General features: G+C 35.7%; 1 protein-coding gene across 1 annotated transcript in view; it reads right to left on the reverse strand.

Moving 5' to 3' along the window:
* The window catches only part of LOC121677030, a 121,318-nt gene extending 99,200 nt beyond the window's left edge, over positions 1-22,118 (reverse strand). The window contains exons 1-2 of the mRNA XM_042054350.1: positions 21,894-22,118; positions 16,818-16,903 (exon numbers count right to left, since the gene is read on the reverse strand). Coding sequence (XP_041910284.1) covers positions 16,818-16,903; positions 21,894-22,118 — 311 coding nt within the window. The remainder of the gene's footprint in view (positions 1-16,817; positions 16,904-21,893) is intronic.
* Between the last annotated feature and the right edge of the window lie 567 nt (positions 22,119-22,685).

Raw genomic sequence — 22,685 nt, forward strand, 5'->3', positions numbered from 1 at the left:
ATCTTATCATCAAACCAATATTGTTATAGTAATTTGACAGTGTTCTGTCTACTTTTTGCAGAAATAATATTTTGACTTCCAAATAATGGCTTAGCTTCACTGAGAAAATTTTTAGTTTTGATTAAAAAGAGGATGTTTTTTCAGATAACTCTCAATAAATTCACTTAAGTCATTGTTTATTTTGAAATACTTCTAGTAAATACAATAAAAATTATCTTCAATGGATATTATGAAAATCAGATGACAAAAGGAATTCATAGTAATAAGCATATTTCAAACATTTAATATATATATATATATATATATATATATATATATATATATATTCATATCATTACTCTCATTCTACCCCTTTGATTTACCATTGTCACAGTATCTCATAATATGCATGGTCATATTAATAAGGCAAATGTTCTACTTTTTTTGTGGAATAATCCTTTAGTACACTTTGAAAATATGTTGTTTCAAATTGGTTTAATAAAGAGCTAACTGGCCAATACTAGGCAGGAAGAGGTTAGGTGGGAGGGCTAGGGTTAGAGAACTCAGGTTTGAGAGCGGAGTCACAGGGAGATGCCAAGAGAGGCACAAAAAAATGGCATGCTGGAAAAGTTACTGCCATGTAGTAGAGTGTAGATAAGAAATATAAGTTAATTTAAGTATTTAGACTTTATTAGTAACAAGCCTAAGCTATCAGCTGAGCATTTATAGTTAATAGTATGTCCCTTTGTGATTATTGGGGAAGTGGCTGGTGGAATAGAGAAATTCTGACTACACTACTGATTAACTTAGATTAACATCTCATTTATTTTGATGCCAAGTATAATGATTAATTTTATATTTATGATATAAAATATGATATGGTAATATATATGATTAATACAGTAGAGATATTTCCATATTAACCATTTCAATTTTTCATGTTACCTTTGGCAAGGATGTCTATAATCTATTAATTTGTCAAGAATATTCAATAATAATATCAATAAGAGATATTGATGGATGATAACTATAACTTGCTAGTTTCTGTAAATTGTGGACTAAACACCTGGTATTTAAAGTGTAATGAAACTTCCCTGAATGTTTTTGGTCCTATGGAGTTATATTAGATGTTATGCAAACTTGAAGTAATAGGAGTTTAGCTAAGAGGACTAATTTTTTTGACTCATAAACTTCAGGATTTCTTGCCTATGGGATTATATTAACTATGGTTGACTTGTCTTTCTACCTCAAGTAATTAAGAAAATCTCTCACATTGATTTCATTTGTTTTAGCTTACATATGCTTTGTTTTACCCTATACATCCATACATTCCTTTTCTGCTACTAAATATGCCCATTCAACCTAAACCTTTAGTTATTCTCAACCCTATGATCTTTTTTCTTGACATGGCTATTATCCTATCAACAATATCTGCTCCTCACAACAAGTTGATTTTAACATTTGGCAAAGATCAGATAGCTGGACATGGCTCAGATTATAATGGGATCTTATATTTAGTTGATCTATGTGTCTTATTGTCTGTTTCTTTAGTATAATTTGAAATCAGGTATGGTGATGCCTTCCATAATAGTTTTCTGTTAAGGATTGTTTAAAGCATCCTTAATCTTTTTTGTCTCTATTTATGCTGAGATTGTATTGTTTTTGTTTGTTAGTTTCTGTGTTTCTAGTATTTTGATTGAATTTTATTTAAATCTGTAGATTAATTTTAATATGCTGACCATTTTTGTAGTATTTATTCTTTCAAGCCGCTCATGGAAACATTTCCTGTATTAATGTCCTTTTTAAAGTATTTCATCAGTGTCTTAAAAGTTTTCTTTGTACAGTCTGTCATTTCCTCATGTAGGCATACCATCTTATAAACAGTTTAGAAAATTTCAAGAATGCACAGAGGAAGATTCACTGAAATGAATAAAACATTAAGTGACAAAAATTTATAAATTAAAAAATTAGTTCTGTATTCAATGTAAGATTTTCTTAAGCTCAAAAACCATGGTAAAACTATAAGCACTTTTATGTACTTGATGGTTACCATAAAACACAATTCTTACTAATTAAAAAGAATAAAATGTAAGGAATCAAAATATACAATAAACACCAAAGTATATAAACTGTGCGACTATATTAGTCACAGAGAAACATCAGAAAAATAAAACAACAAATTATATACTGAAGGAGACAGGAAATAGTAAAGAAAATACCATATGATTTATCTATAAACAATCAGTCTTAATATGAATGGACATTTTTTCTAGCAAAAGTAACAAGAAGAAATGGAGATATAAATGAAAGTAGATGTACTTAATATGAACCTGTTCCTATGATCAATCACTATCCTCTTCAAAAAGCAAAGACAGAGGCAGTAATGTCTAATAGATAAACATAATAACTAACCTCTTAAGCTGCCTTTGACAGCATTATTTCAAAGATACACAGAGACACATACACGACACATACACAAACACACAGACACACACTAAATCTGTTAATAGAAAAGTATTCTCTGGAAAATACATTTAGGTTATATTACCAAATCATTGTATATTTTCCTACTATCACCAAGGCAAATGAATTAAAATTTCATATTCTTGCCAAACTATTTATTCAGATGACAGCTTTTAGAATATAGGAAATTCTTTCCATACAGACTGCTTTTATTTTTAAGTGGAAATATATATTTATTATTGAAAACATATTACTGACAGAGTACTTTCCTAACATGCTTTATTCCCTGAGTATGATTCTACTAATCCAAAATGCAATTCAGATTCAAAAATATATTTTATTTTTAATTGAAAATAGTAATTGTGTGTAAATATCGAACATACTATATTTTATGTACTTGTGAAATGTAAATCCTTTTACACCTTTGCTCTGATCTTTTTCAATATTAATGAATATACTTTTGTAACTTAGTAATGCTTTGTTAGTGAGATTCATCAGTAAGTATTTGACATATTAGATAAAGAAATAAAACATACCATAAAAAACTGTACTTTGTAATATCCGATCAACATTTAGAGATGTTTGTTCACAGACTAGGTATCATAACTTGAATGTGTTATATAATATGTGAGGGTTTCTTGGTGAATGTGACTTTGACTTCTCATCTCTTCTAATGAGAACACCTGTTCTTACATGCCAACTGGTGAATATTGTTTGCAAAAACCAATTACACAGAACAACATATGGTGTGGGAGAATTGTCTGTAATCTGTCAATCATGTTTTAAATAAAACGTTGATTGGCCAGGCAGAGAGTTAGGCGGGAAAACCAAACAGGAAATAGAAATGATATAATGAGAACAGGAGAACTCAGGGAAGGAGGAAGTTGATTCCTCCCACTCCTGCCCAGACCACTGAAGCAGCAGGATGTGATCTGCCCCACTGAAAAAAGGTCCTGAGCCACATGGCTAACATAGATAAGAAAAATGGGTTAATCAAGATGTGAGAATTAGCCAGTGAGGGGCTAGATAGAGCTAATGGGCCAATAAGCTTTATAACTTATAGAGATCTCTGTGTGATTTTCTTTGGGGCTTGCTGGCTGTGGGGTACTGGGTGGGACAGAAACCCCAACAAACAATCAGGCCTGGCCCCGTTTATTTTACAAACATATATCAAAGACTATGGTGTTTCAAACTGTGTGGGTATCATAATAAAGCTAGAGATCAATAGTGGCAGAATTCTCAAAAGTATGACAATACTGTTGATAAATAAATACACACTCTAAGGAATTTTTCTCAGTCATTTTACCAGCATGTACTTAAGGTTTTCTATTGATATTTGTGTTCATTTTAAGAAGAGTTAAAATAAATATCAACTTATAAATGTCATGAGTATGTATTTATCAACACAATAATGTTACCTTTCTTGTCAGATAGTGATGCACAGTATGAGGCTGTGTCATGTTCACTACTTAGTTTCTTCAGTACAAGTGAACTAGAAATGGAGTCTTTCTTGATGTTATTAGTAATACATGATAATAAGAATGGATTCTTGACTAAATTAAGATCTACTTAAAATATATGGAGTGCAATAAAACCTAGTTTCCAGTAATTAAATGTATTCTTATCATTATCTGTAGAAATGATGTCATCAGATAATATTAGGCAATTACAGCATTGAAAATATTCACTTGTTAAAAATAATCTATATTCATCAACATAAAAATGTGTTTTTCTTCAGAGAAATTGAGATAGTATAAAATGGATTCTGAAAATAGATATAGAATTTGGAAAACTTGAGTCATAAGATTAGATACAGTAGAATAAGCTGATTTCTGTTCAGCAGTGTAAGGGGTAATTAAATAGTATATTCAAAGGTTTGTTAGACAATACTATATAGTCATCTACTGTGTTTATGTGACATCGAAGAATTTAAAAATTTCCAAACTACAGAATCACTTGTTTAATAAAATAGGTAAACCATTAAGACACTAAAACAGTGCATTTCTCTGGGAGGGAGGGCCTTGGTCCTGCCTCAACAAAGTTAGGGGCACATTTAACTGACTTTCCAGGAGAGGACTTACCCTCTCCGAGGAGTAGATGTGGGTGAGGTAGGGAAAAGATGGGGGAGTGGGAGAAGAAGAGTGAGGGGAAACTAGGATTTGAATGTCATAAATAAATATATTAAATAAATAAATAATTGTAACAAAAGTATTAATGAGGCTAGCCAGGCATTAGTGGCACACACCTTTTTAATCACAGTACTCAAAAGGCAAAGGTAGACAAACTCTAAGCATTTGAGGCCAACCTGGTCTACAGAACAAGTTTCAAGACAGACTCTAAGGCTGCACAAAGAAGTCCTGTCTTGAAAAATCAAAAAATTATAAGTTTCTGTGGAATAATATATAATATTTAACTGCCTTAGGCAGTGTATTTATATAAATAAAGTATTCTAAAAATATAAAATATACCATATAATAAAAAATAATTTGAAATTTATGGTACTTAACTTTTTGAGAAAGTTGTCTTGTAGATTTAAATCCTAGTACTGAAATTCTGAGAATAAAGGGAATATGTGCTGTCATCTTGAATGGCTATGTGTAATACAAATATGGAGGGACAACCCAGTTGTCCTTTATTCCACTTAAAAAGAACTTTGCTAAGCATTCTTTTAAGATAGAGAACCCTTCCATTTCTTATACACATGAATAAGAGAGTAAAATTTACCGTATGTAAAAGTAGTGCTTCACATTCTTTTCCATAAAATGTTACAACAAAATTTGGCATCTGAGGAAGAAACAGTATAATTTAAAGTCTCTAAATAAAGTCATAATTGTAAATTTTCCTATGGTATATTACTCTAAAATGTGTCATATATTTCATAAATTTCATGTATGTGTGATCTTTGTGAATATTTGTTTATGCTAGTCATGTTTTGCTAATTTTAAAAGACATAAGCAATTTCTGAATGAGTGAAAATTATTGAATTTATTATAATTGTAAAAAATTAAACCTAAGAGAATAGAACTTATACTAGTTCATAAGTGCTACTTCCTACTGTTAAGTTAATGTTTTATGACATCATTATGCAACTTTTTCACTCCCCTTAGAGAATTGTCCTTTATTTTATCTTCCTGAATAAATAGCCTAAAACAATATACTTTGATAACTGTTCTGCTTGAAAATCATATCTGTACCCTGGTGAGAAATGTGGTCCAATTTAAATTAGTATTTCCAATAAATATAGAAAAACACTTTCCAAAAGATATTTCAGTGATGCTCCATCACCAAATGATGTATTTTCTAAGTAATGCAGACCAATTTGTATTCAAGTCATTTTGCCATCCCATTAAACTTTACAACATATGGCATTTTCTTCAAAAGTAATGGAACAAGAGAAAAAGAAACATTCTGGAAAAGGAACAGTAACTACTTTCACTTGTATTATAGTTTTTGCCTTGGATTTTGTTCTGGCTACAAAATATTTTTTAATTTAAAAGGAAAATATAGATATACATAATATAATATTAGAAATTACCTGTCATGTGATGTTGTAAATAGGACATTTTTGATATAGAGCAAATGTTAAAATATACATGAATGTTTTTGTTCATTATTTGCAATGATAATTCAATGATAAATTTGTAATCATTTATTGATAAATTATATTGTCTCAGTTTTTTTTTTGTTGTTCATGGTGAACTAAATAGAAATGGTCCCTAGACTCCAATGTCTCAACAATATGGAGACTCAAAATAGGGTTGGTAAAGAAAGGCAATCAGAAGTATCTAACATTATGTTTTATGACACACTGTGAAATGGTTCATATATTTAAGTAAATTAACCTGTATCATTTTCACAATTAATGTCTTGTCATCAGAGCACTCAAGTCAACACTCTAAGTAAATTTTTAAGGCATGATATAGTATAGCTATAATTTCTATAACTATAATGTTTTTACCATACATATCTAGAATTTTTTACTCTGAATCACACTATTTTCTCTAGACAGTACTACCCCAATAACTAAGGATGCTTGAAAAAAGTCATATGGAAACCTAGTATCTTTACGAGCATCATATGTATGCACATATTGTATGTGTACATTTAAATTTAGTTACCCTACAAAGAGATTAATGGTCCTCCCAGGACCCATAGACTGTCAGCCTAAAAGAAAACAAAGCAAACAACCACATCATAACAAAAACAAAGCAAAACAGTGACAGGTGAGGATAGCTCCCTAGTGTTGTTGTTCAGGATATGTTGTAAATGCCATAGAGAATATCAGTTATTAAAATTGCTATTATCTTTCCACCATAACATAAGAGTAAGACCTTGTTGCTGAAGATACCACATATTTTTTTTTTCATAGAGAACAAAGGAATCAAGCTGGTATGAACAGGAAACTTCCTCCTTGCTGGTTAACTTTAATAAGTAAAAGAAGTTTCTATTCAAGCTGCTTGAGAAGAAAAGTCATGAGAAGTCTTGCCTGTGTGTAAACCTTGGGAACTACAATAACAAATAGTCTGATAAAATTGTGGCAAGAATGTTATCACAGCAAGCAACTGCATTCAGATTGGATTTAAGGACAGCTCCTCAAAAAGAAACACAGTGTAGATATTTAAGGTCTGAACAACAATCCATGGCTGGAATGATCATGAGCCTCTAGTGTGAACCTATTGCTATTTTGTTAAATAGAGACCATATAAAACCACTTTCTTAATACATATCTGTATAATCTATCTCTCTATTCTCATCAAAGATTTTTTGAAAACTTGAAAAATGAATAAAACTGAAACCAGCAAATGCTCAAACTATGGACAAGAGATGTCTATGATTTGTTTCATTTTAATAGAGACTTCTACATTACTACCCCACTCCTACCACTGCCATCATTCAAGGAATATCAAGGAGAAAGTGGAGCAGAAAAATTGTCTGATAGGATCTTTATATCTTTAGTAAATTATAGGACACCTATACTTGTAGACACACAGAAGATGTGTTTGATTGTAGAAGTCCTTCACAACACCAAGGCATTAAAAATTCTTGCATGGAAAGGGAAGCATTTTTGAGTCCATACCTATAAATGACAATTGACACTGATGATTTCTGTGACTGGGAGAGTCAGTTTTCTTTCATTTTGTGACCCCTGGTGAATAGGCCATGCTCTAGTAGATAACTCACTACGTTAATATCTGGTCAGAAAAAATTGAACTTAGATGGTTACAAGAAAATGAGGGCATGAAGTTAAGGGAGTGAGGGTTTGGGTAATTGACAAGGGAGTAATTAAGACAAGGAGTTTGGATGTATGTGATGAAACCACAATATTTTTCATGTATATATCTCTCAAAAATTGATAAATGTTATATTACAAAATAATTAAAAATAATAAAACTGACAAAATAACCTATAATTACAAGAAGTTTGAGAAGATATTTTATGGGAATAATGTAAATTCCTTCTTGACAGGAATATAACAATGAGTAATGCTCTGCTGTGTATTTCAAATTTTCTGACAAAATATATTTTATATGTATTCACCAGAAGAAAATAAATGGATGAGAAATTTATAATTAATTTTATTTAATTATGCCACAATTAAAATAAATTAAAACATAACTGTGTGATAGCTATAAGCAGCTATTTTGTCAATACCAAATAGAAAAAAAAAGGTATGTCAAAATTTCTCATTAAAGTATTTACAAAAAATTATTAGGACCTGCGTTAAGATCCCCAGAACCCAGAATATCCCAAACAAATACTGTAGACATTTGTTTATGTTTATAATGCAAGCATTGTCAAGGCAAAGAGTGCTAGATAACTTCAGCTTGCTAATCAGTGAGTCTACCTTAATTGAGGCACTCTAGATCATTGAAAAAACCCATATAAAAATACAAGGTGGAAAAAGTAGATAAAGACACTTGAAGTCAACCTCTTGTCTCCATACATGGACACACATGCATAAATGAGTGTACATATATACAAACACAAATGAACATGTGCATAAACAAAATAAGCAAATGAGTAACAGTAAACAAAATTTAATATCATATGTAAACAATGTATTTTCCTTTTTAGGAAATAAAATAGTTAACATATAAGTCTATTGAGAAATAAAATTCTACCATGTAACAAGAATATAAACTTCATAATATAAAAAATTACTATACTTCTAAAGTTGATCTGTTTAAAGATCAAGAAAATATTGGAAAATTGAAAACCATCTGTGAAATACTCACTTGTATATTCTCAATAAAAGAGGATCATAAAATAAAAGGGCAGAGACTGACAAATATAAAAATAATAGAGTATAGATAGGTGGATAGATAAAGCAATCTAGATTTTTCACATCATTTTATTTAATAATAGAATTAAATTCATCCTTTATTCAGTAAAAATAGTATGGTGAAAAAAATACTTATTTTGTGAAAATTTTTAAATTATATAAAGGAAAAGATAAACAGAATCAACATAAAAGTGAAGAATATGAATGACAAATAGATATGAAATCTAAGAATTTGGGTTTGATGGAAGAAAGAATTTAAAAGTAAATAATTTTTCCACCTAAAATATGGTATGTGCAATAAATCTGATTGTTGAAATAAATTGAACTGATTGTAAAAGAAATATATTGATCTTTTGTATACCAACCAATATTTAAGGCTTTTTTTAGGTTTTATGTAGGTTAAGTAAATTAATGGATGCAGATTCTTTTCCAACAACAACATCACTATCATTCCATAGTTAGTTATATATCCAGTATCAGCAATGATTTTCCTCTTATTAATTAGATCTTAAATTCAATTAGAGATTTGTTGTAATGATGAAGTTATGGTTGCCCCTAATGAAATTTTAAAGTTAGTATCCAATCCTGATCACTGTTGTGGTTCACAGGTATCATAGCCCAGTAGGATTTGGGGGTATTCCCTTCCTTTGGAAGCTTGAATGACATCTTTTGGTATTTTAGAATGCTAATTCTCATGGACAGGGAACTCAGTTCAGTTGTAGTTCAGGGATATCTGGGTCCTCCTTCCAAAGTGTATCTTGTGCAATAGAGACTTACCTTATACCTCTGAGATATAACCAAAACACCAACAGTAGAGTATATATTTGGAGAGTATCTTAGCCCTATACAACAACTCAAAAGAGGCTTCTCATGTCTAATATTGAGGTTTTTGCTAGGTGGTTATGCTGGCTAGTATATGTCAAATTGCCACAAATGAGAATTATTGGAAAGGAAAAAACTTCAGTTGAGATATGCCTCCATACAATATGGCTGTATGGCATGTTTTTAATTAGTGATTTTTGGGACAGTGCCAAACCCATTAGGGGTGTATCATACTTGGGCTGGTTTCTAGAAGGCTGAGCAAGCCTTGATGTATAAGCCAGTCTGCAGAACCCCTCTCTGGTCTCTGTATAAGCTTCTGCCTCTAATATTCTGCCCTGCTTGAATTCCAATTCTGACTTTTTTCAATGATGGGATGCAACGATGAAGTGAAAGCCAAACAAACACCTACTTTCCCAATTACTTTTACCCATATATGTAGTGATGGGAGCAGCAGGCTGCCTTCCCGCCCGGCTCCCAGCTGCCTGGCTAGCTTATGCCCCGAAATAACAACACACAAATTGTATTCATTTAAACACTGCCAGGCTCATTAGTTTCAGCCTCTTATTAGCTAATTCTCACATCTTGCTTTAACCCATATTTAGTAGTATGTGTAGCACCACAAGGTGGTGGCTTAACAGGAAAGATTCATCATGTATGACCTGGTGGCTAGCTCCATGGTGTCTGTCCCAGAGAGTAGAGGCATGACATCTGCCTGGGGCATCTGCCTTGTAGTGATTGAGCAGTGGGCTGCATTCCCGCTGCCCCGCTCGCCCAGCCACCTAGATCCTGCACGGCTAGCTTTACACACGAAATAACAACACACAAACTATATTCATTTAAACACTGTCTGTCTCATTAGTTTTAGCCTCTTACTCACATCTTGACTAACCCATATCTAATAATCTGTGTAACACCATGAGTGGTGTCTTACCAGGAAAGATTCAGCACATTTGTCCTGGTGGCTGGCTTCATGGCGACTCTCTCAGAGAGGAGAGGTGGGGCAATTTGACTGAGCCATCTACCTCACTTCCTTCTTCCTGTTCTGTCTACTCCACCCACCTAAGGGTGGGCCTAATAAATGGGCCAAGGCAGTTTCTTTATTAATGAACACAAACAGAAGACCCTCCTACATCATTTCCCCTTTTTTTGTTTAAACAAAAAAAGAAGGCTTTAACTTTAACATAGCAAAATTACATATAACAAAACAGTTATCAAGCAAGAATTAGTTACAATATTTATATCTACTTTATCTTTTATCATAACTAAGGAAAACTATAACTATCTATCTACCTATTTATTCTTCAACTCCATCAAAGACTCCAGAAGGACATAATATTACCTAAGTAAACAAGAAACGAGCAACTTACAAACTCTAGAAATGACAGAGACATCTAGCTGCCTGTACAGTCACCCAAAGTTCTTTTGTACTGTTGGGGCATCCATCTTCGGCCTACAGGCCCATAGTTTCCAGTAGACATTTCCATGAAGCGGGAAATTTCAAAGGCAGTTCAGTCAGTATCTGCTGTGTCCTGCAGAATATCTTACAGACTCTTTCATGAATCAGGAACCCCAAAAGATCATCTCAACTTTATCCAAGTTCAGCAGTCCTCTCTCTGCTGGTTCTTTGTGTTCAGTTTATGCAACAGTCCAGGCAAGAGCAGTTTCTTGCCCAAATGGCTGTCAAACTCCATAAGAACCCTCTTCGATGCCCATCTTCCTCTTGAAGTAGATTGTTCCTGCCAGGAGCTGACATGTCTCATTGTCATGAAAAGCCTTAAGTTATTAAAACATTTAAGTGGAATATTCTGTAGTCTTTGAAAGATATTAGGAATGCCTAGCTAACTGAAATGTATATATATACATATATATATATACATATATATATATGTATATATATATATATATGTGTGTGTGTGTGTGTGTGTGTATATATATATATAATCTAACTAACATGACTATTGGCTTTACTGTTATCGATGATTATCCATTAACAACCTATATTTCTTAATTATACATTACATTTTTAAAATGAACTACACAATCACAATACCTTAATCAGTATCAAAAATACATATGCATATAACAAAATTGACTGTAAACTCCATACCAATGCAAATTATTCACATCTATATCATATCCCACTTTAAATGTAAAAGAACATTTATAAACAATATTTGGAAATATGGGTGCAGTTATTTCTCTCCAAACTGCTTCCTGCAGAATGGGGACGCTGTTAATCAGATCTTTTATGGTGTAACCTGTGTACCAGGTTCATCTTAGTCATCAGTTGGGTGAAGTAATTTTTTTAGCAACCTTTCAGGAGGGCGTGGTCTATCATACCATATTGGGATAGAAGCAATCCATAGGGTCTCATTTTCTATAAAAACAAAAGAAGAATCTCTTTTCCAACATATCATATCCTTAGATCCAAATTCTGAAGTCAAGGTATTTTCAAAATATCTATGTTGGATTAGTTCAGCAGAATTTATAAACAAATATCTTTTATCAGCTGTTGCTCCTTTCTCAGCATTTAAACAATTCAAAGAGAGCATAATAGCATACAGTATCAAGATTCTCTGTATATTTTCCATCTTATACAACTTTATTTTAACCTCTATTTTGTTTATTTTTACTTTTATTTTTTGAGACAGGTTCTCTGTATATCTTTGTCCTGGAATAACTCTTTAGACCAGGCTGTCCTTGAACTCACAGAGATCCACTCTCTCTGCTTTCCAAGTGTTGGGATTAAAGGTATGTGCTACAACACCTTGAACTCACAAAGATCTGTCTGTCTCTGCCTCCCAGGCATTGGGATGAAAGGTGTGTTCTGCCACACCTTGAAGTCACAGAGGTCAATCTACCTCTGCCTCCCAAGTGTTGAGTTTAAAGGTGTGTACCACCACAACAAACTACTTCCTTTTTTTTACTTTTAAGAACTTTAACCTTTAGCCTGCATATATTTTTTTAACAGATAGTAAACCATTTAGACATTTTCTTCGACTTTGAATCTTTCTTTTACTGTATATCTCTCTTTTTGTACCACATGAATCTTTAATTTACCAAACAATATTGGTAGGACTAAAGCCATGACTTTGACAGCTAGATTCAGACCATTCCTTAGCTTTCCAGCCTCTGGCAGAGGTATCGGCTGTAGCCATGTTTATTGCCATAACTCTACAGTGTTTCAAGGTCCTTGCCAGCAAGCAAGCTGCAACAGTGTTAAACAACACTCAAAAGCTCTGTAGTCAGGACTGCCTGCTTGAAAGAGTCAGAGTTTGCCCTGGCAGGACGGTCCAGAAAGCCGGCATTTTAAAATGGTACAGTTTTTTTCCTGCTACGGCTGAAAACTGAAAAGCATGCAGGTTTTTTTTTTTTTTTTTCGAGACAGGGTTTCTCTGTAGCTTTGAAGCCTATCCTGGAACTACTAGCTCTTGTAGACCAGGCTGGTCTCGAACTCACAGAGATCTGCCTGCCTCTGCCTCCCGAGTGCTGGGATTAAAGGCGTGCGCCACCACCGCCTGGCTAAAAGCATGCAGTTTTTCATCAACACCACTTAAGTGTTTGGTGGCAGGACCTCTTAGAAGAGCTGCAGGGTTTTGCAGCTAAAGCTGAATCAGGAAGCCTCTCTTAGATGAGAGTGCTTGCTTGCCTCTTGCAAGCAGAGCCAGACCTGAAAACATGCTTTACTCTATTCTTTCCCAAGCTTTCTCAAGCTTTCTGTGGATTCAGTTATCCACGTGGGAACCATTCTGTAGTGATGGAGCAGCGGGCTGTGTTCCCCTCCCACATCACTGCCTCACTGCCTTCTACCCAGCATCCTGTTCTGTTTACTCCACCTATCTAAATCCTGCCCTATCAAAAAACCAAGGCAGTTTCTTTATTAACCAATGAGAGTCCTCCATCACATATAGTTTCATCACAGGAGCATAAATAATAACTAGGATAGTGGCCTTCACCCCTCATCAAGAAAACTCCCTTTTGCATTAAAAAAGACCAGTATAGAATGACACAAGCAACCAAACTGCAGATTTGTGGAGGTCAGTTATAGTATGCACATCAACAAAACACGTCATCATCTAAGGGAAAGGGAGCTTTGTAGAAGTGAAAAAGAAAAATTGTAAGAATCAGAGGATCAGAAAATTTGCTGTGAGACTGTATCTCCAAGAAATATCAGAACTATTCATAAAATCTGACCCACATGATTGCCCAAACATGAGCCCAGCAATTGTAGCATAAAAACATGTCAAACTTCATTAAAAAGGCCCATGTGGCCTCCATCCTACAAAACAAACAAACAAACAAAAAAAAAACTATAGGCAACTGAAGGAAGTTAAGTACAGGACAGATAGCTCTCCCCAGGAAAGAATAAACCAGTTGGTTGACTAAGGACAAATTTTCAGCCTTGAAAACACATAGAAGTAATATTATATGAAATCAACAAGTTATATTTTTTAACATATGTTTAAACATATATGCATGCAAAATAATTAGTATTAAACAGATATTGTGAAATTTAAAAAGCATAAAGGGAATAATCGGTATTTTTAGAGGGATAAAATGGAAGAAAATACTATGGAATAATCCTTTTATACACTGTTTAGATGTATTACTTAAATTGCTTTTAAAAAAAGTTTATTGGCCAATGGCCAGGCAGGAAGTATAGGCATGATAAATAAATCAAGCACACTGCAAAAAATGAGGGCTGAGTCAGACAGAAAGTCATCATCAAGACAGAGGATAAGAAAGGCATGTTGGAGAGGTAAATGTCAAAAGCCTTGGAGCAGCACATAGATTAACAGAAATGGGTGAATTTAAGTTGTAAGAGCTAGCTTTTAATACGCCTGAGCTATCTGCCAAGCATTTTTAAATAATATTAAGACTCTGAGAGGTTATTTGTGATTGTATGGTTAGGGCAGGAAAACTCCACCTATAAATGGTGTCTAATGTCTAAAGACATATATATCCATATGAAACCTGAGGAAGCTTTAGGAAAAAAATGTAAAAACACAAATGTGGCTTCCTAGTCTCATGTCTGTCATGACAGTTGCAGTATCATGATACAACTCCTGTTGTTGACTGTGGACATATCCAGTCACCAGCTACTATGTATTATTGCCATGTACTAAGCTAAGCTACACCATCATAACTGACAAAAATTTTTAATAGTTGTCTCATATGATAAAAAAATACAAATTCTCAGTAAAGACAAATGGAGACTAAACAGCTTAGAGTGTGTTTTAAAATACACATAGGCTTGGGAGAGAAATGATGAAGGGTATATTCTTTCATAAGCTAAAAATTAATTAAGTTCATAAAAAAGAAATAAAGTAATAAAAAATTAAATAAGCCAAGTAAAGGTAGGAAATACACAGAGAGTTTGGATCCCTGTTGACAGAGGTTTCTGTCCTGCCCAGTCTTTTAGCTGTTCAGATCCAAAGAAATACACAGAGGTTTACATTAATTATAAACGGATTGGCCTATTAGCTCAGGATTCTTATTAACCCTTATAACATATATTAGCCCACAATTCTCTGTGTTACTTTTATCGGTGAGGCAGTCACATCTCACTTTCTCTATGTCTGGATGATGATTGCAGACTGATTTTCCTCTTCCCAGAATTGTCCTGTTCTCATTGCCCCGCCTATACTTCCTGCCTGTTTGCCCCACATATACTTCCTACCTGGCTACTGGCCAATCAGTGTTTTATTAAAATGCAATCGATAGGGTACAGACCATTGTCCCACAGCATCCCCCCTCCCTTTTCTAAAAAAAACCAAGAACTCTGAATGGAATCTCCTTTGGTTAGCTTTTTTTTCTGACCGTTACCCATAACAACTTGTAACCAACATTCTAAACAAATGCAAACATCCATAATCCATTTTTTGGGGGGTGGGAATGTGGGCATAGTTTTCCAGGCTACTTCCTGTTTATTGGGAGTGCTGATAATCTTATGGGAACCTAAAGAAAATTTAAGATTATGGACAAGTCCTTAATGGAATATTCTGTCAGGCTTCATCACCTCAGTCAGCAGTCTTGAAACTGTTCTGGATGCAGAAGTCAGAGGAAACTCCAACAGAGGTCCTCTGAAATGTTGGCACATCTGGACCATCTTCTCCTATTGGAGATCCTTCAGGGGGGTCTTCTTTATTCAAACATGATTTTTCTTAGCCCAGAATAAATCCAGACTCTCATTTACTGTGGAAACAAAAGCAAAACCCTTTCTTCAAAGTAACATATCTTTTGACTTAAATTTTGGAGTCAAGGAATTTTAAAAATGCATATGTTCATTAATTCAGCATCATTTATTACCAAATATCTTTTAGCAGCTCTTGCTCCTTCCGCATTAGTCCTACAATGCAAAGACAAAAAAATAACATACAGTATCCAGACTCTATATGTACTTTCCATATTTAGGTGGCTTTATTTTAAACTTCATTTCTTTTATTTTATTTTTAATTTTTTGCTATTGAGACAGGGTTTCTCTGTGTATCTTTGGCTTTCCTGGAATTTGCCCTGTAGACCTGGCTGGCCTTGAACTCACAGAGATCCACCTGCCTCTGCCTCCTAAATGCTGGGATTAAAGATATGTGTGTGAGCATACCATGAACTCACATAGATCTGCCAGCAGGCCACATGGCTTCTCCCTGACTCCTCCCTTCTTCCTCCCAGGATTCCGCTTAGTTTTTCCTGCTTAGTTATGTTCTGCCCTATCATCAGGCCAAAGATGTTTTCTTTATTCATTAATGGTAATCACAGCATACAAAAGGAAATCCCACATCATAGACCCAAATTTTGAAGTTAAAATACCTTTAAACTATATGTTGTTTTAGCTTAGCAACATGTACAGTGAATTGTCTCGCTGGACTTAGAAACTTAGCTCATTCACAGTCAAAAAATTCAAAGAAAACAGAATAACATACATAATTCAGATTCTCTTTGTATATTCCATCCTTATATGGCTTATTTTTCTTTACTCATTTAATCTATGACTATCTGTAATCTCTTTTTAAATACTTATTTTTTCTATATTCCTTTTCTTTTATATCTCAAGTCCACATACATTTATCTAACACTGCGATCCGTTTAGAGATCTTTTTCTTCTGAATTTGTCTTTATTGCATACCTGCAATCCTTTTTCTGCCCAGGACCACCCATTAAAATGCTAAGCAAAGTAGCTAGGCTAAAGCTGTTGTGCCTTTTGGCTCTGCAGAGTCCAACATGGCAGAGGTCTGTTCACTCTTGACTGCTGGGTGGGAGCCATCCTCACTACCTCAACTCTGATAACAAGTTGGCCCATGTTGTCACCAAGTAACTTGCAATATGCTGTCCATAAACCTGATTCAAGTGCTCAGCCTCCTGAAATAGCCAAAATTCATGCTAATAATACAAACCAGGAAGCCGATGTTTTGAAATCATGTGTTTTGTTTGTTTGTTCATTTTTGCTGCAAATGCTAAATCAGGAAGATCTCTCTTAAAGGAACTATGGCACCCCTGTTTGCCAGCAGCAAACAGAGCCCATCCTAAAAAACTGCAGCTAAACTTCATTCTCTGTGTGTGTGTGTGTGGGGGGGTGTCTAGAATTCTTTTCCAAGCTCTCACATGCTTTATGTGGATTGATCTAGTACATGTTGGCATGGCAATCTGTTGGTGTTGAGAGCAATGCAGAAAGATGGTTAGAGACATAATGGAGAAGGAAATGTAATTTCTGCCTTATTTTCCATGGAGAATTCTGAACAAGCCTGATAATATTGATTTCAATAATGGTGACTAGAAACTTATAAAAGCACCAGAACATAAAACTTAGAATTCTAGTGGGAACAGTAAGAAATATAAAGAATATCAAGGCGATACAAATTGGAAAGAAAGAAGTCAAAGTATAGTTATTTGCAGATGACATGATAGTGTATATATAAGTCATCCTAAAATTCTTCCAAAGATCTTCTACAGCCTATAAACAACTTTATTTAAGTGGCTGGTTACAATATTTATTGAAAATTATCAATACCTCTCCTATTCACAAATGACAAATAGACAAAGAAAGAAACAAGAGAAATAATACCATCAGCAATAGTCACAAATAAGATAAAATATCTTGGATAACCCAATCCAGTGTTTTAGTTAGGGTTTTATTTCTGTGCCAAGATGCCATGACCATGGCAACTCTTATAAACAACAACAAAAAAAATTAATTGAGCTGGCTTGTATTTCAGAGGTTAAGTCCATTATCATTACAGTGGATGGCATGCAAGCAGGCATGGTAATAGAGAAGAAATTGAGAGTTCTATGTCTTCAGGAAGCAGGAAGTGAACTGGATTGAGGTTCTGAGACCTCAAAGCCCAAACCCACTGTGACAAACTTTTTCCAACAAGGCAAAAACTACTCCAACAAGGCAAAGCCCCATAATAGTGCTACTTACTAAAGGCTAAGCATTCAAACACATGTGTCTCTGGGTGATACTCCTATGCCAACCACCACACCAATTAAGTGAAAGGCTTTGAAGAAGGAAATTGGAGATGATACCAAGAGACAGGAATATCTCCCATGACTATGAACTGGTAAAAACTAATATAGTAAATATGGCCATCCTACCAAAAAATCTACAGATTTAATACAATCACTAACAAATTCAAACACAATTCTATATACACATTGAAAGAAAAATACATATGGAAAAGCAGACATGTAGATAAATGGAATAGATTCAAAGAATCAGGTATGAATAATCATATGAATGGATCCTTAATATTTTACAAAGATGTCAAAATTATACAGTGGAAATAAAAAATCATTTTAAAGAAAAGGTGCTGGTCTAACATGATGTCTTCTTATAGAAAAATGTAAATAGATCCATACCTCCATATAAAACCAGATACACTGGACCTGACAAAAGATAAAGTGGGTAGTATCCTCAAACACTTTGGCAAAGAAGGTAACTTTCTGAACAGAACACCAGTTTCACAGGCAGTAAGACTGACAATTAATAAATGCGACCTCATGAAACTGAAAAGCTTCTATAAGGAAAAGGACACCATAAATAGGACAAAATGGCAGCCTACAAAATGGGAAAGTATCTTTATCAACCCCATATCTGTCAGAAAGCTAATTTATAAAATATGTAAAGAACTCAAGAAACTAGATATAGGAAAACCAAACAATCCAATTAAGAAAGGTGGTATAGATCTAAACAAAGAATCCTTATCAGAGGAATCTCAAATGGCTGAGATACACTTAATTAATAGTTCAACATTGCTGTAGGAATTCATACCACCAGTAGCCTTTAAATTACCCTACCATGTGGGTATGGCCTTTTATACTATTTTTGCTGATGTAAAGCATGTGTTCGGTCTTTTTTCTGGCTGAGGGATTTGGTTACTGTTCCCAGTTCCAGCAGATGATTGTGATCTGTGAGTCTACCTCTAAATAAATAACCCTCTATTATACTCAATTCTGAGGGTATGGGATTTCTTTTAAGCTTCCTTCTTCATATGGTACCCCACATGGATTTGGACTCCACATCTACTGGGTGGACAGCTTAAAGGCCTAACCATTCCTCAGCCCAGAAAATCTTCAAACCCTGTCCACTTAGCTTACTTTTACCTAAGCAGGTTTTTTGCAAAACCCCCACCACAGCGGAATTAATTGTGTACAGCAACTTGGAAATTTCCCAAGCTCGTGAACATCACCTCCTCCACTGCCACATCCTTGCCATGTGGTGACTTGTGCAGCTTCTGGTTTGTGCTCCCCACCAGCAACTTCTTGCCTTCTTGTTCCATGTATGGAATTGATTTAATTTCTTTTAATTTGTCAACCAAAGTATATTTCTCAATATTTAACCAGTACCAAGGCAGGAAACTAAAGCAGCTCAGGACCATTCATGTTGCTACAGGTTGCATTGCTGCTAGTCGCAACTATGTAACCAAGACACCTGCAGGAAAATAAAGATTACTATACCTTTACCAAATAATAATGAACAGCAAGCTGACAGGATTAATACCATCAAAATTTATAAGTTACCCCCCCAAAATAATACTATTGAAAAGGATAACATTAATTTGACAGACAAAATTTAATCCATGTCTAAGGGTACTAAATTATCTGAAAGAATTCATACTGATGAATTTGACAATCAAAGTTTGTTAAAAAGTTATGATAGGTTAGCAGATAGAGTATGGCAATCTGCATGCTATCCAAATAATGTCCAAGGATGAGGTGTCATCTTTAAAGGAAAAACTTCAGGCCTTGAAATCACATGTGCAGAATGAGGACCAGAGGCTAGGTGCCTCAATGAAATCACTAAAAATATATACAGCTTTATAAAAGACAATAGTAAAATGATTTGAAATGATTGAGGAATTATTGGAACTGATGAACAGGGAAAGAAGGCACATGGATAGGATTCAACATTGCAAGTAGCTGTTAGAGATGACTTATCCAGAGGTTTAGCTTCCGATGCTGTAATCTACTTGGACAAAGCATCAAGTTCTAAGGCCGAAAAGGATCCAAAGAACATAGATAGATACCTATAGGAATTAACAATATAAGTAATAAAGCAAGCTTTTATAATTTAGGGCTTTCATTCTGCATTGTTAGGGAGATGATAGAGACATGGGCTTCTAGAATCAAGGCAACACCACATGATAGATTCAGTTAGTCAGCAGTCCTGGATGATGGACCCCAGTTAATGCTTAGATATTATTTCAAGGAAGATGCTAAAACTCTAGAGCAACAGAGAGAAGGAAAGGACTTGAGACTTCCCAAGATCAAATTTTGGTGAGGGTGTAATTCTTTTAGCGACCCATAAGGCTGAGCTTCCTGTTCTAAGGCAGGTGCATGTAGGTGGATCCTTGAGAACAGGGTCCATGTGACCCATGTGTGTGCATGTGTGATTACCTCCACCAGCACTGAACTAACCTGCTGTGTGCCATGCGTGGTGTTGCTGCGGCATCAGCGTCTGATGTGCTCACGCAAAGCCCCTGTATGCAGGTGCAAGGCATAGCGTCTCTTGTCATCAGAGTCTGAGATAGGCACATTTTTCCCCTTGTGCACATGTGCTAGGAAGCCTTTAAAAGCAGCATGCACCATCTTTACACTCTCTCTCTTTGCACACCATTTCCTCAGGCCCTGTGAGCACATTCTCTTTCAATAAACTCCTAAGTGGGTTCATTTGTGTCTTGTGTCTCCTTCTCATTCCCGCCAGACATATTCATTGGTTCTGAGACTCGAGAGATTCTCCCACTCCAGGCCCCTATCCTGGGCCAGAATTTCACCAACCCCAGGCCCCCATCCTGGGGCCAGGACCCTGCCCCGGACCGGAATCACAACTGGAGATTTTCTTGAAAAAAACCCACATTTTCCATTTGCCTGTGGCGCAGCCCTTCTAAGCAACACTGGCTTCTAATGCTGAATGTTCCCATTCTGGCCAGCTAACTATTCTTTGAACCCGAGGAATTGACCGTTGAGCTCCCGGAAACCCCTATGGAGTTCCTAGAGATGTGGGGGGAGGGAATTGCCCGAAACCATGGTCTTCAAGGCCTTGGTTTTTCCCTTCACTGGCATTCACCTGCGGTTGCTTCCCTTAGTTAAGCTTGTGTTTGGGATGGCCTGGGGACACCCATGGCTGAGGGCCCGGGTCCCTCAGATCTTTCTCTTTTTTTCATTTCTTTTTCTTTCCATTTTCTTTTCTGAGGCTGCTTGGAGCAGCCTCTGGCCTCTCTGGGTTTGGGCAAATGACTGGATCCAGCCAGTCTTACCTTCCCACTTGTGGCTTTAGGGGACACCCACGCGAGTCTTGTGAAGGTCACACCGATTTACCCGCCCACTCCATAGTCAAGAGACATCATCTTTAAAGCCCTGGTGTTGCTGTTTTTTGCAGGTTTAGAAGGCCTGACTATTGGAAGCAAACTTTCCAAGACTATCAATCTGGCCTCCCCAATGGGGTACCTTTTAGAGGTCCTAAACCTCAGGCCTTAATGCCCTACTTACAGACCTCCATACTTTCCTTCTTTATTCAAAAATGGCCCAGTACAATTTAGAGGGAATTTAAAATGGCCGCCTAGCAGCACCTTAACCCCACCATTTACGGGAATTGTCTAACTATTGCCAGCACACAGGCAGATGGAAGGAGATTCCCTATATTCAAGCCTTTTTCTACTTAAGCTCTAATTCCAACCCCTTTGTCTTTGCAAACTGTTCACTGCTCACGTTTCTAGCTATGCCATCTGCTCCTGAAGAACCCCTACTTCTGCTCTGGACCCAGCTAAACGAACCTCTGCCTTTCCGACCTCGGGAAGCTACCCCCTTTTCCTCAGCTTCTGCCCCCGCCTCTTAGCTCCTTCAGCTGTCTCACCACCTCCAGCCACTTGTTCTGCAGCTCCCTCTCTCCCTCCCCACCTGCTCGTTCTCCAACAGCCCCACTAAATTCCTCTTCCTCTCTGGTGCCTGGCCGCAGCAGCCACCCTGCTCTGGCACCCAACTTTACCCCTCCTCTCACATGTTCACGTGCCACCACAGAACCTAACCCTAACCAAGCCAAGCCTGCTACAATTCTCCGATTGTGAGAGGTGGCTGGCATAGATGGATTGATTAGGGTACATGTTCCTTTTTCTCTCTCAGAGATCTCCCATATAGAAAAATTACTGGATTCCTATACATCTAATTCTACCACTTTCATAAAACAATTCCAGTATTTTACCCAATCCTATAATCTCACCCTTCATGGTATCTATATGATTGTATCTAATAACCTACTTCCTGAAGAGTGCAGGTGAGTTTGGGAGCAGGCCAGGCAACTTGAAGATGAGATTCACCAAACCCTTGCCTCCCACCCTACCGGGGCCGAGGTGGTCCCAGAACAAGAGCCACACTGGGATTATGATACTCCAGGTGGGATTTTAGCTAGGGACTGGTTTTTGACTTGCCTCCTGGCAGGTCTCCATAAGGCTGCCCTCAAGCCAGTAAATTATACTAAACTCTCAGAGATTATTTAGGATATGAAGAAAAATCCTTCCACATTCTTGGAACGCCTCACAAAGGCTCTGCTACAGTATACTAACTTAGATCCAGAAACTACAGAAGGCAGGCAGTTGCTCATGACCCATTTTTTTTTTTTGATCAGTGCCACCCTGACATTAGGGCTAAG

Source organism: Arvicola amphibius, chromosome X (assembly GCF_903992535.2).
Source record: "Arvicola amphibius chromosome X, mArvAmp1.2, whole genome shotgun sequence".
NCBI classification, from domain to species: domain Eukaryota; kingdom Metazoa; phylum Chordata; class Mammalia; order Rodentia; family Cricetidae; genus Arvicola; species Arvicola amphibius.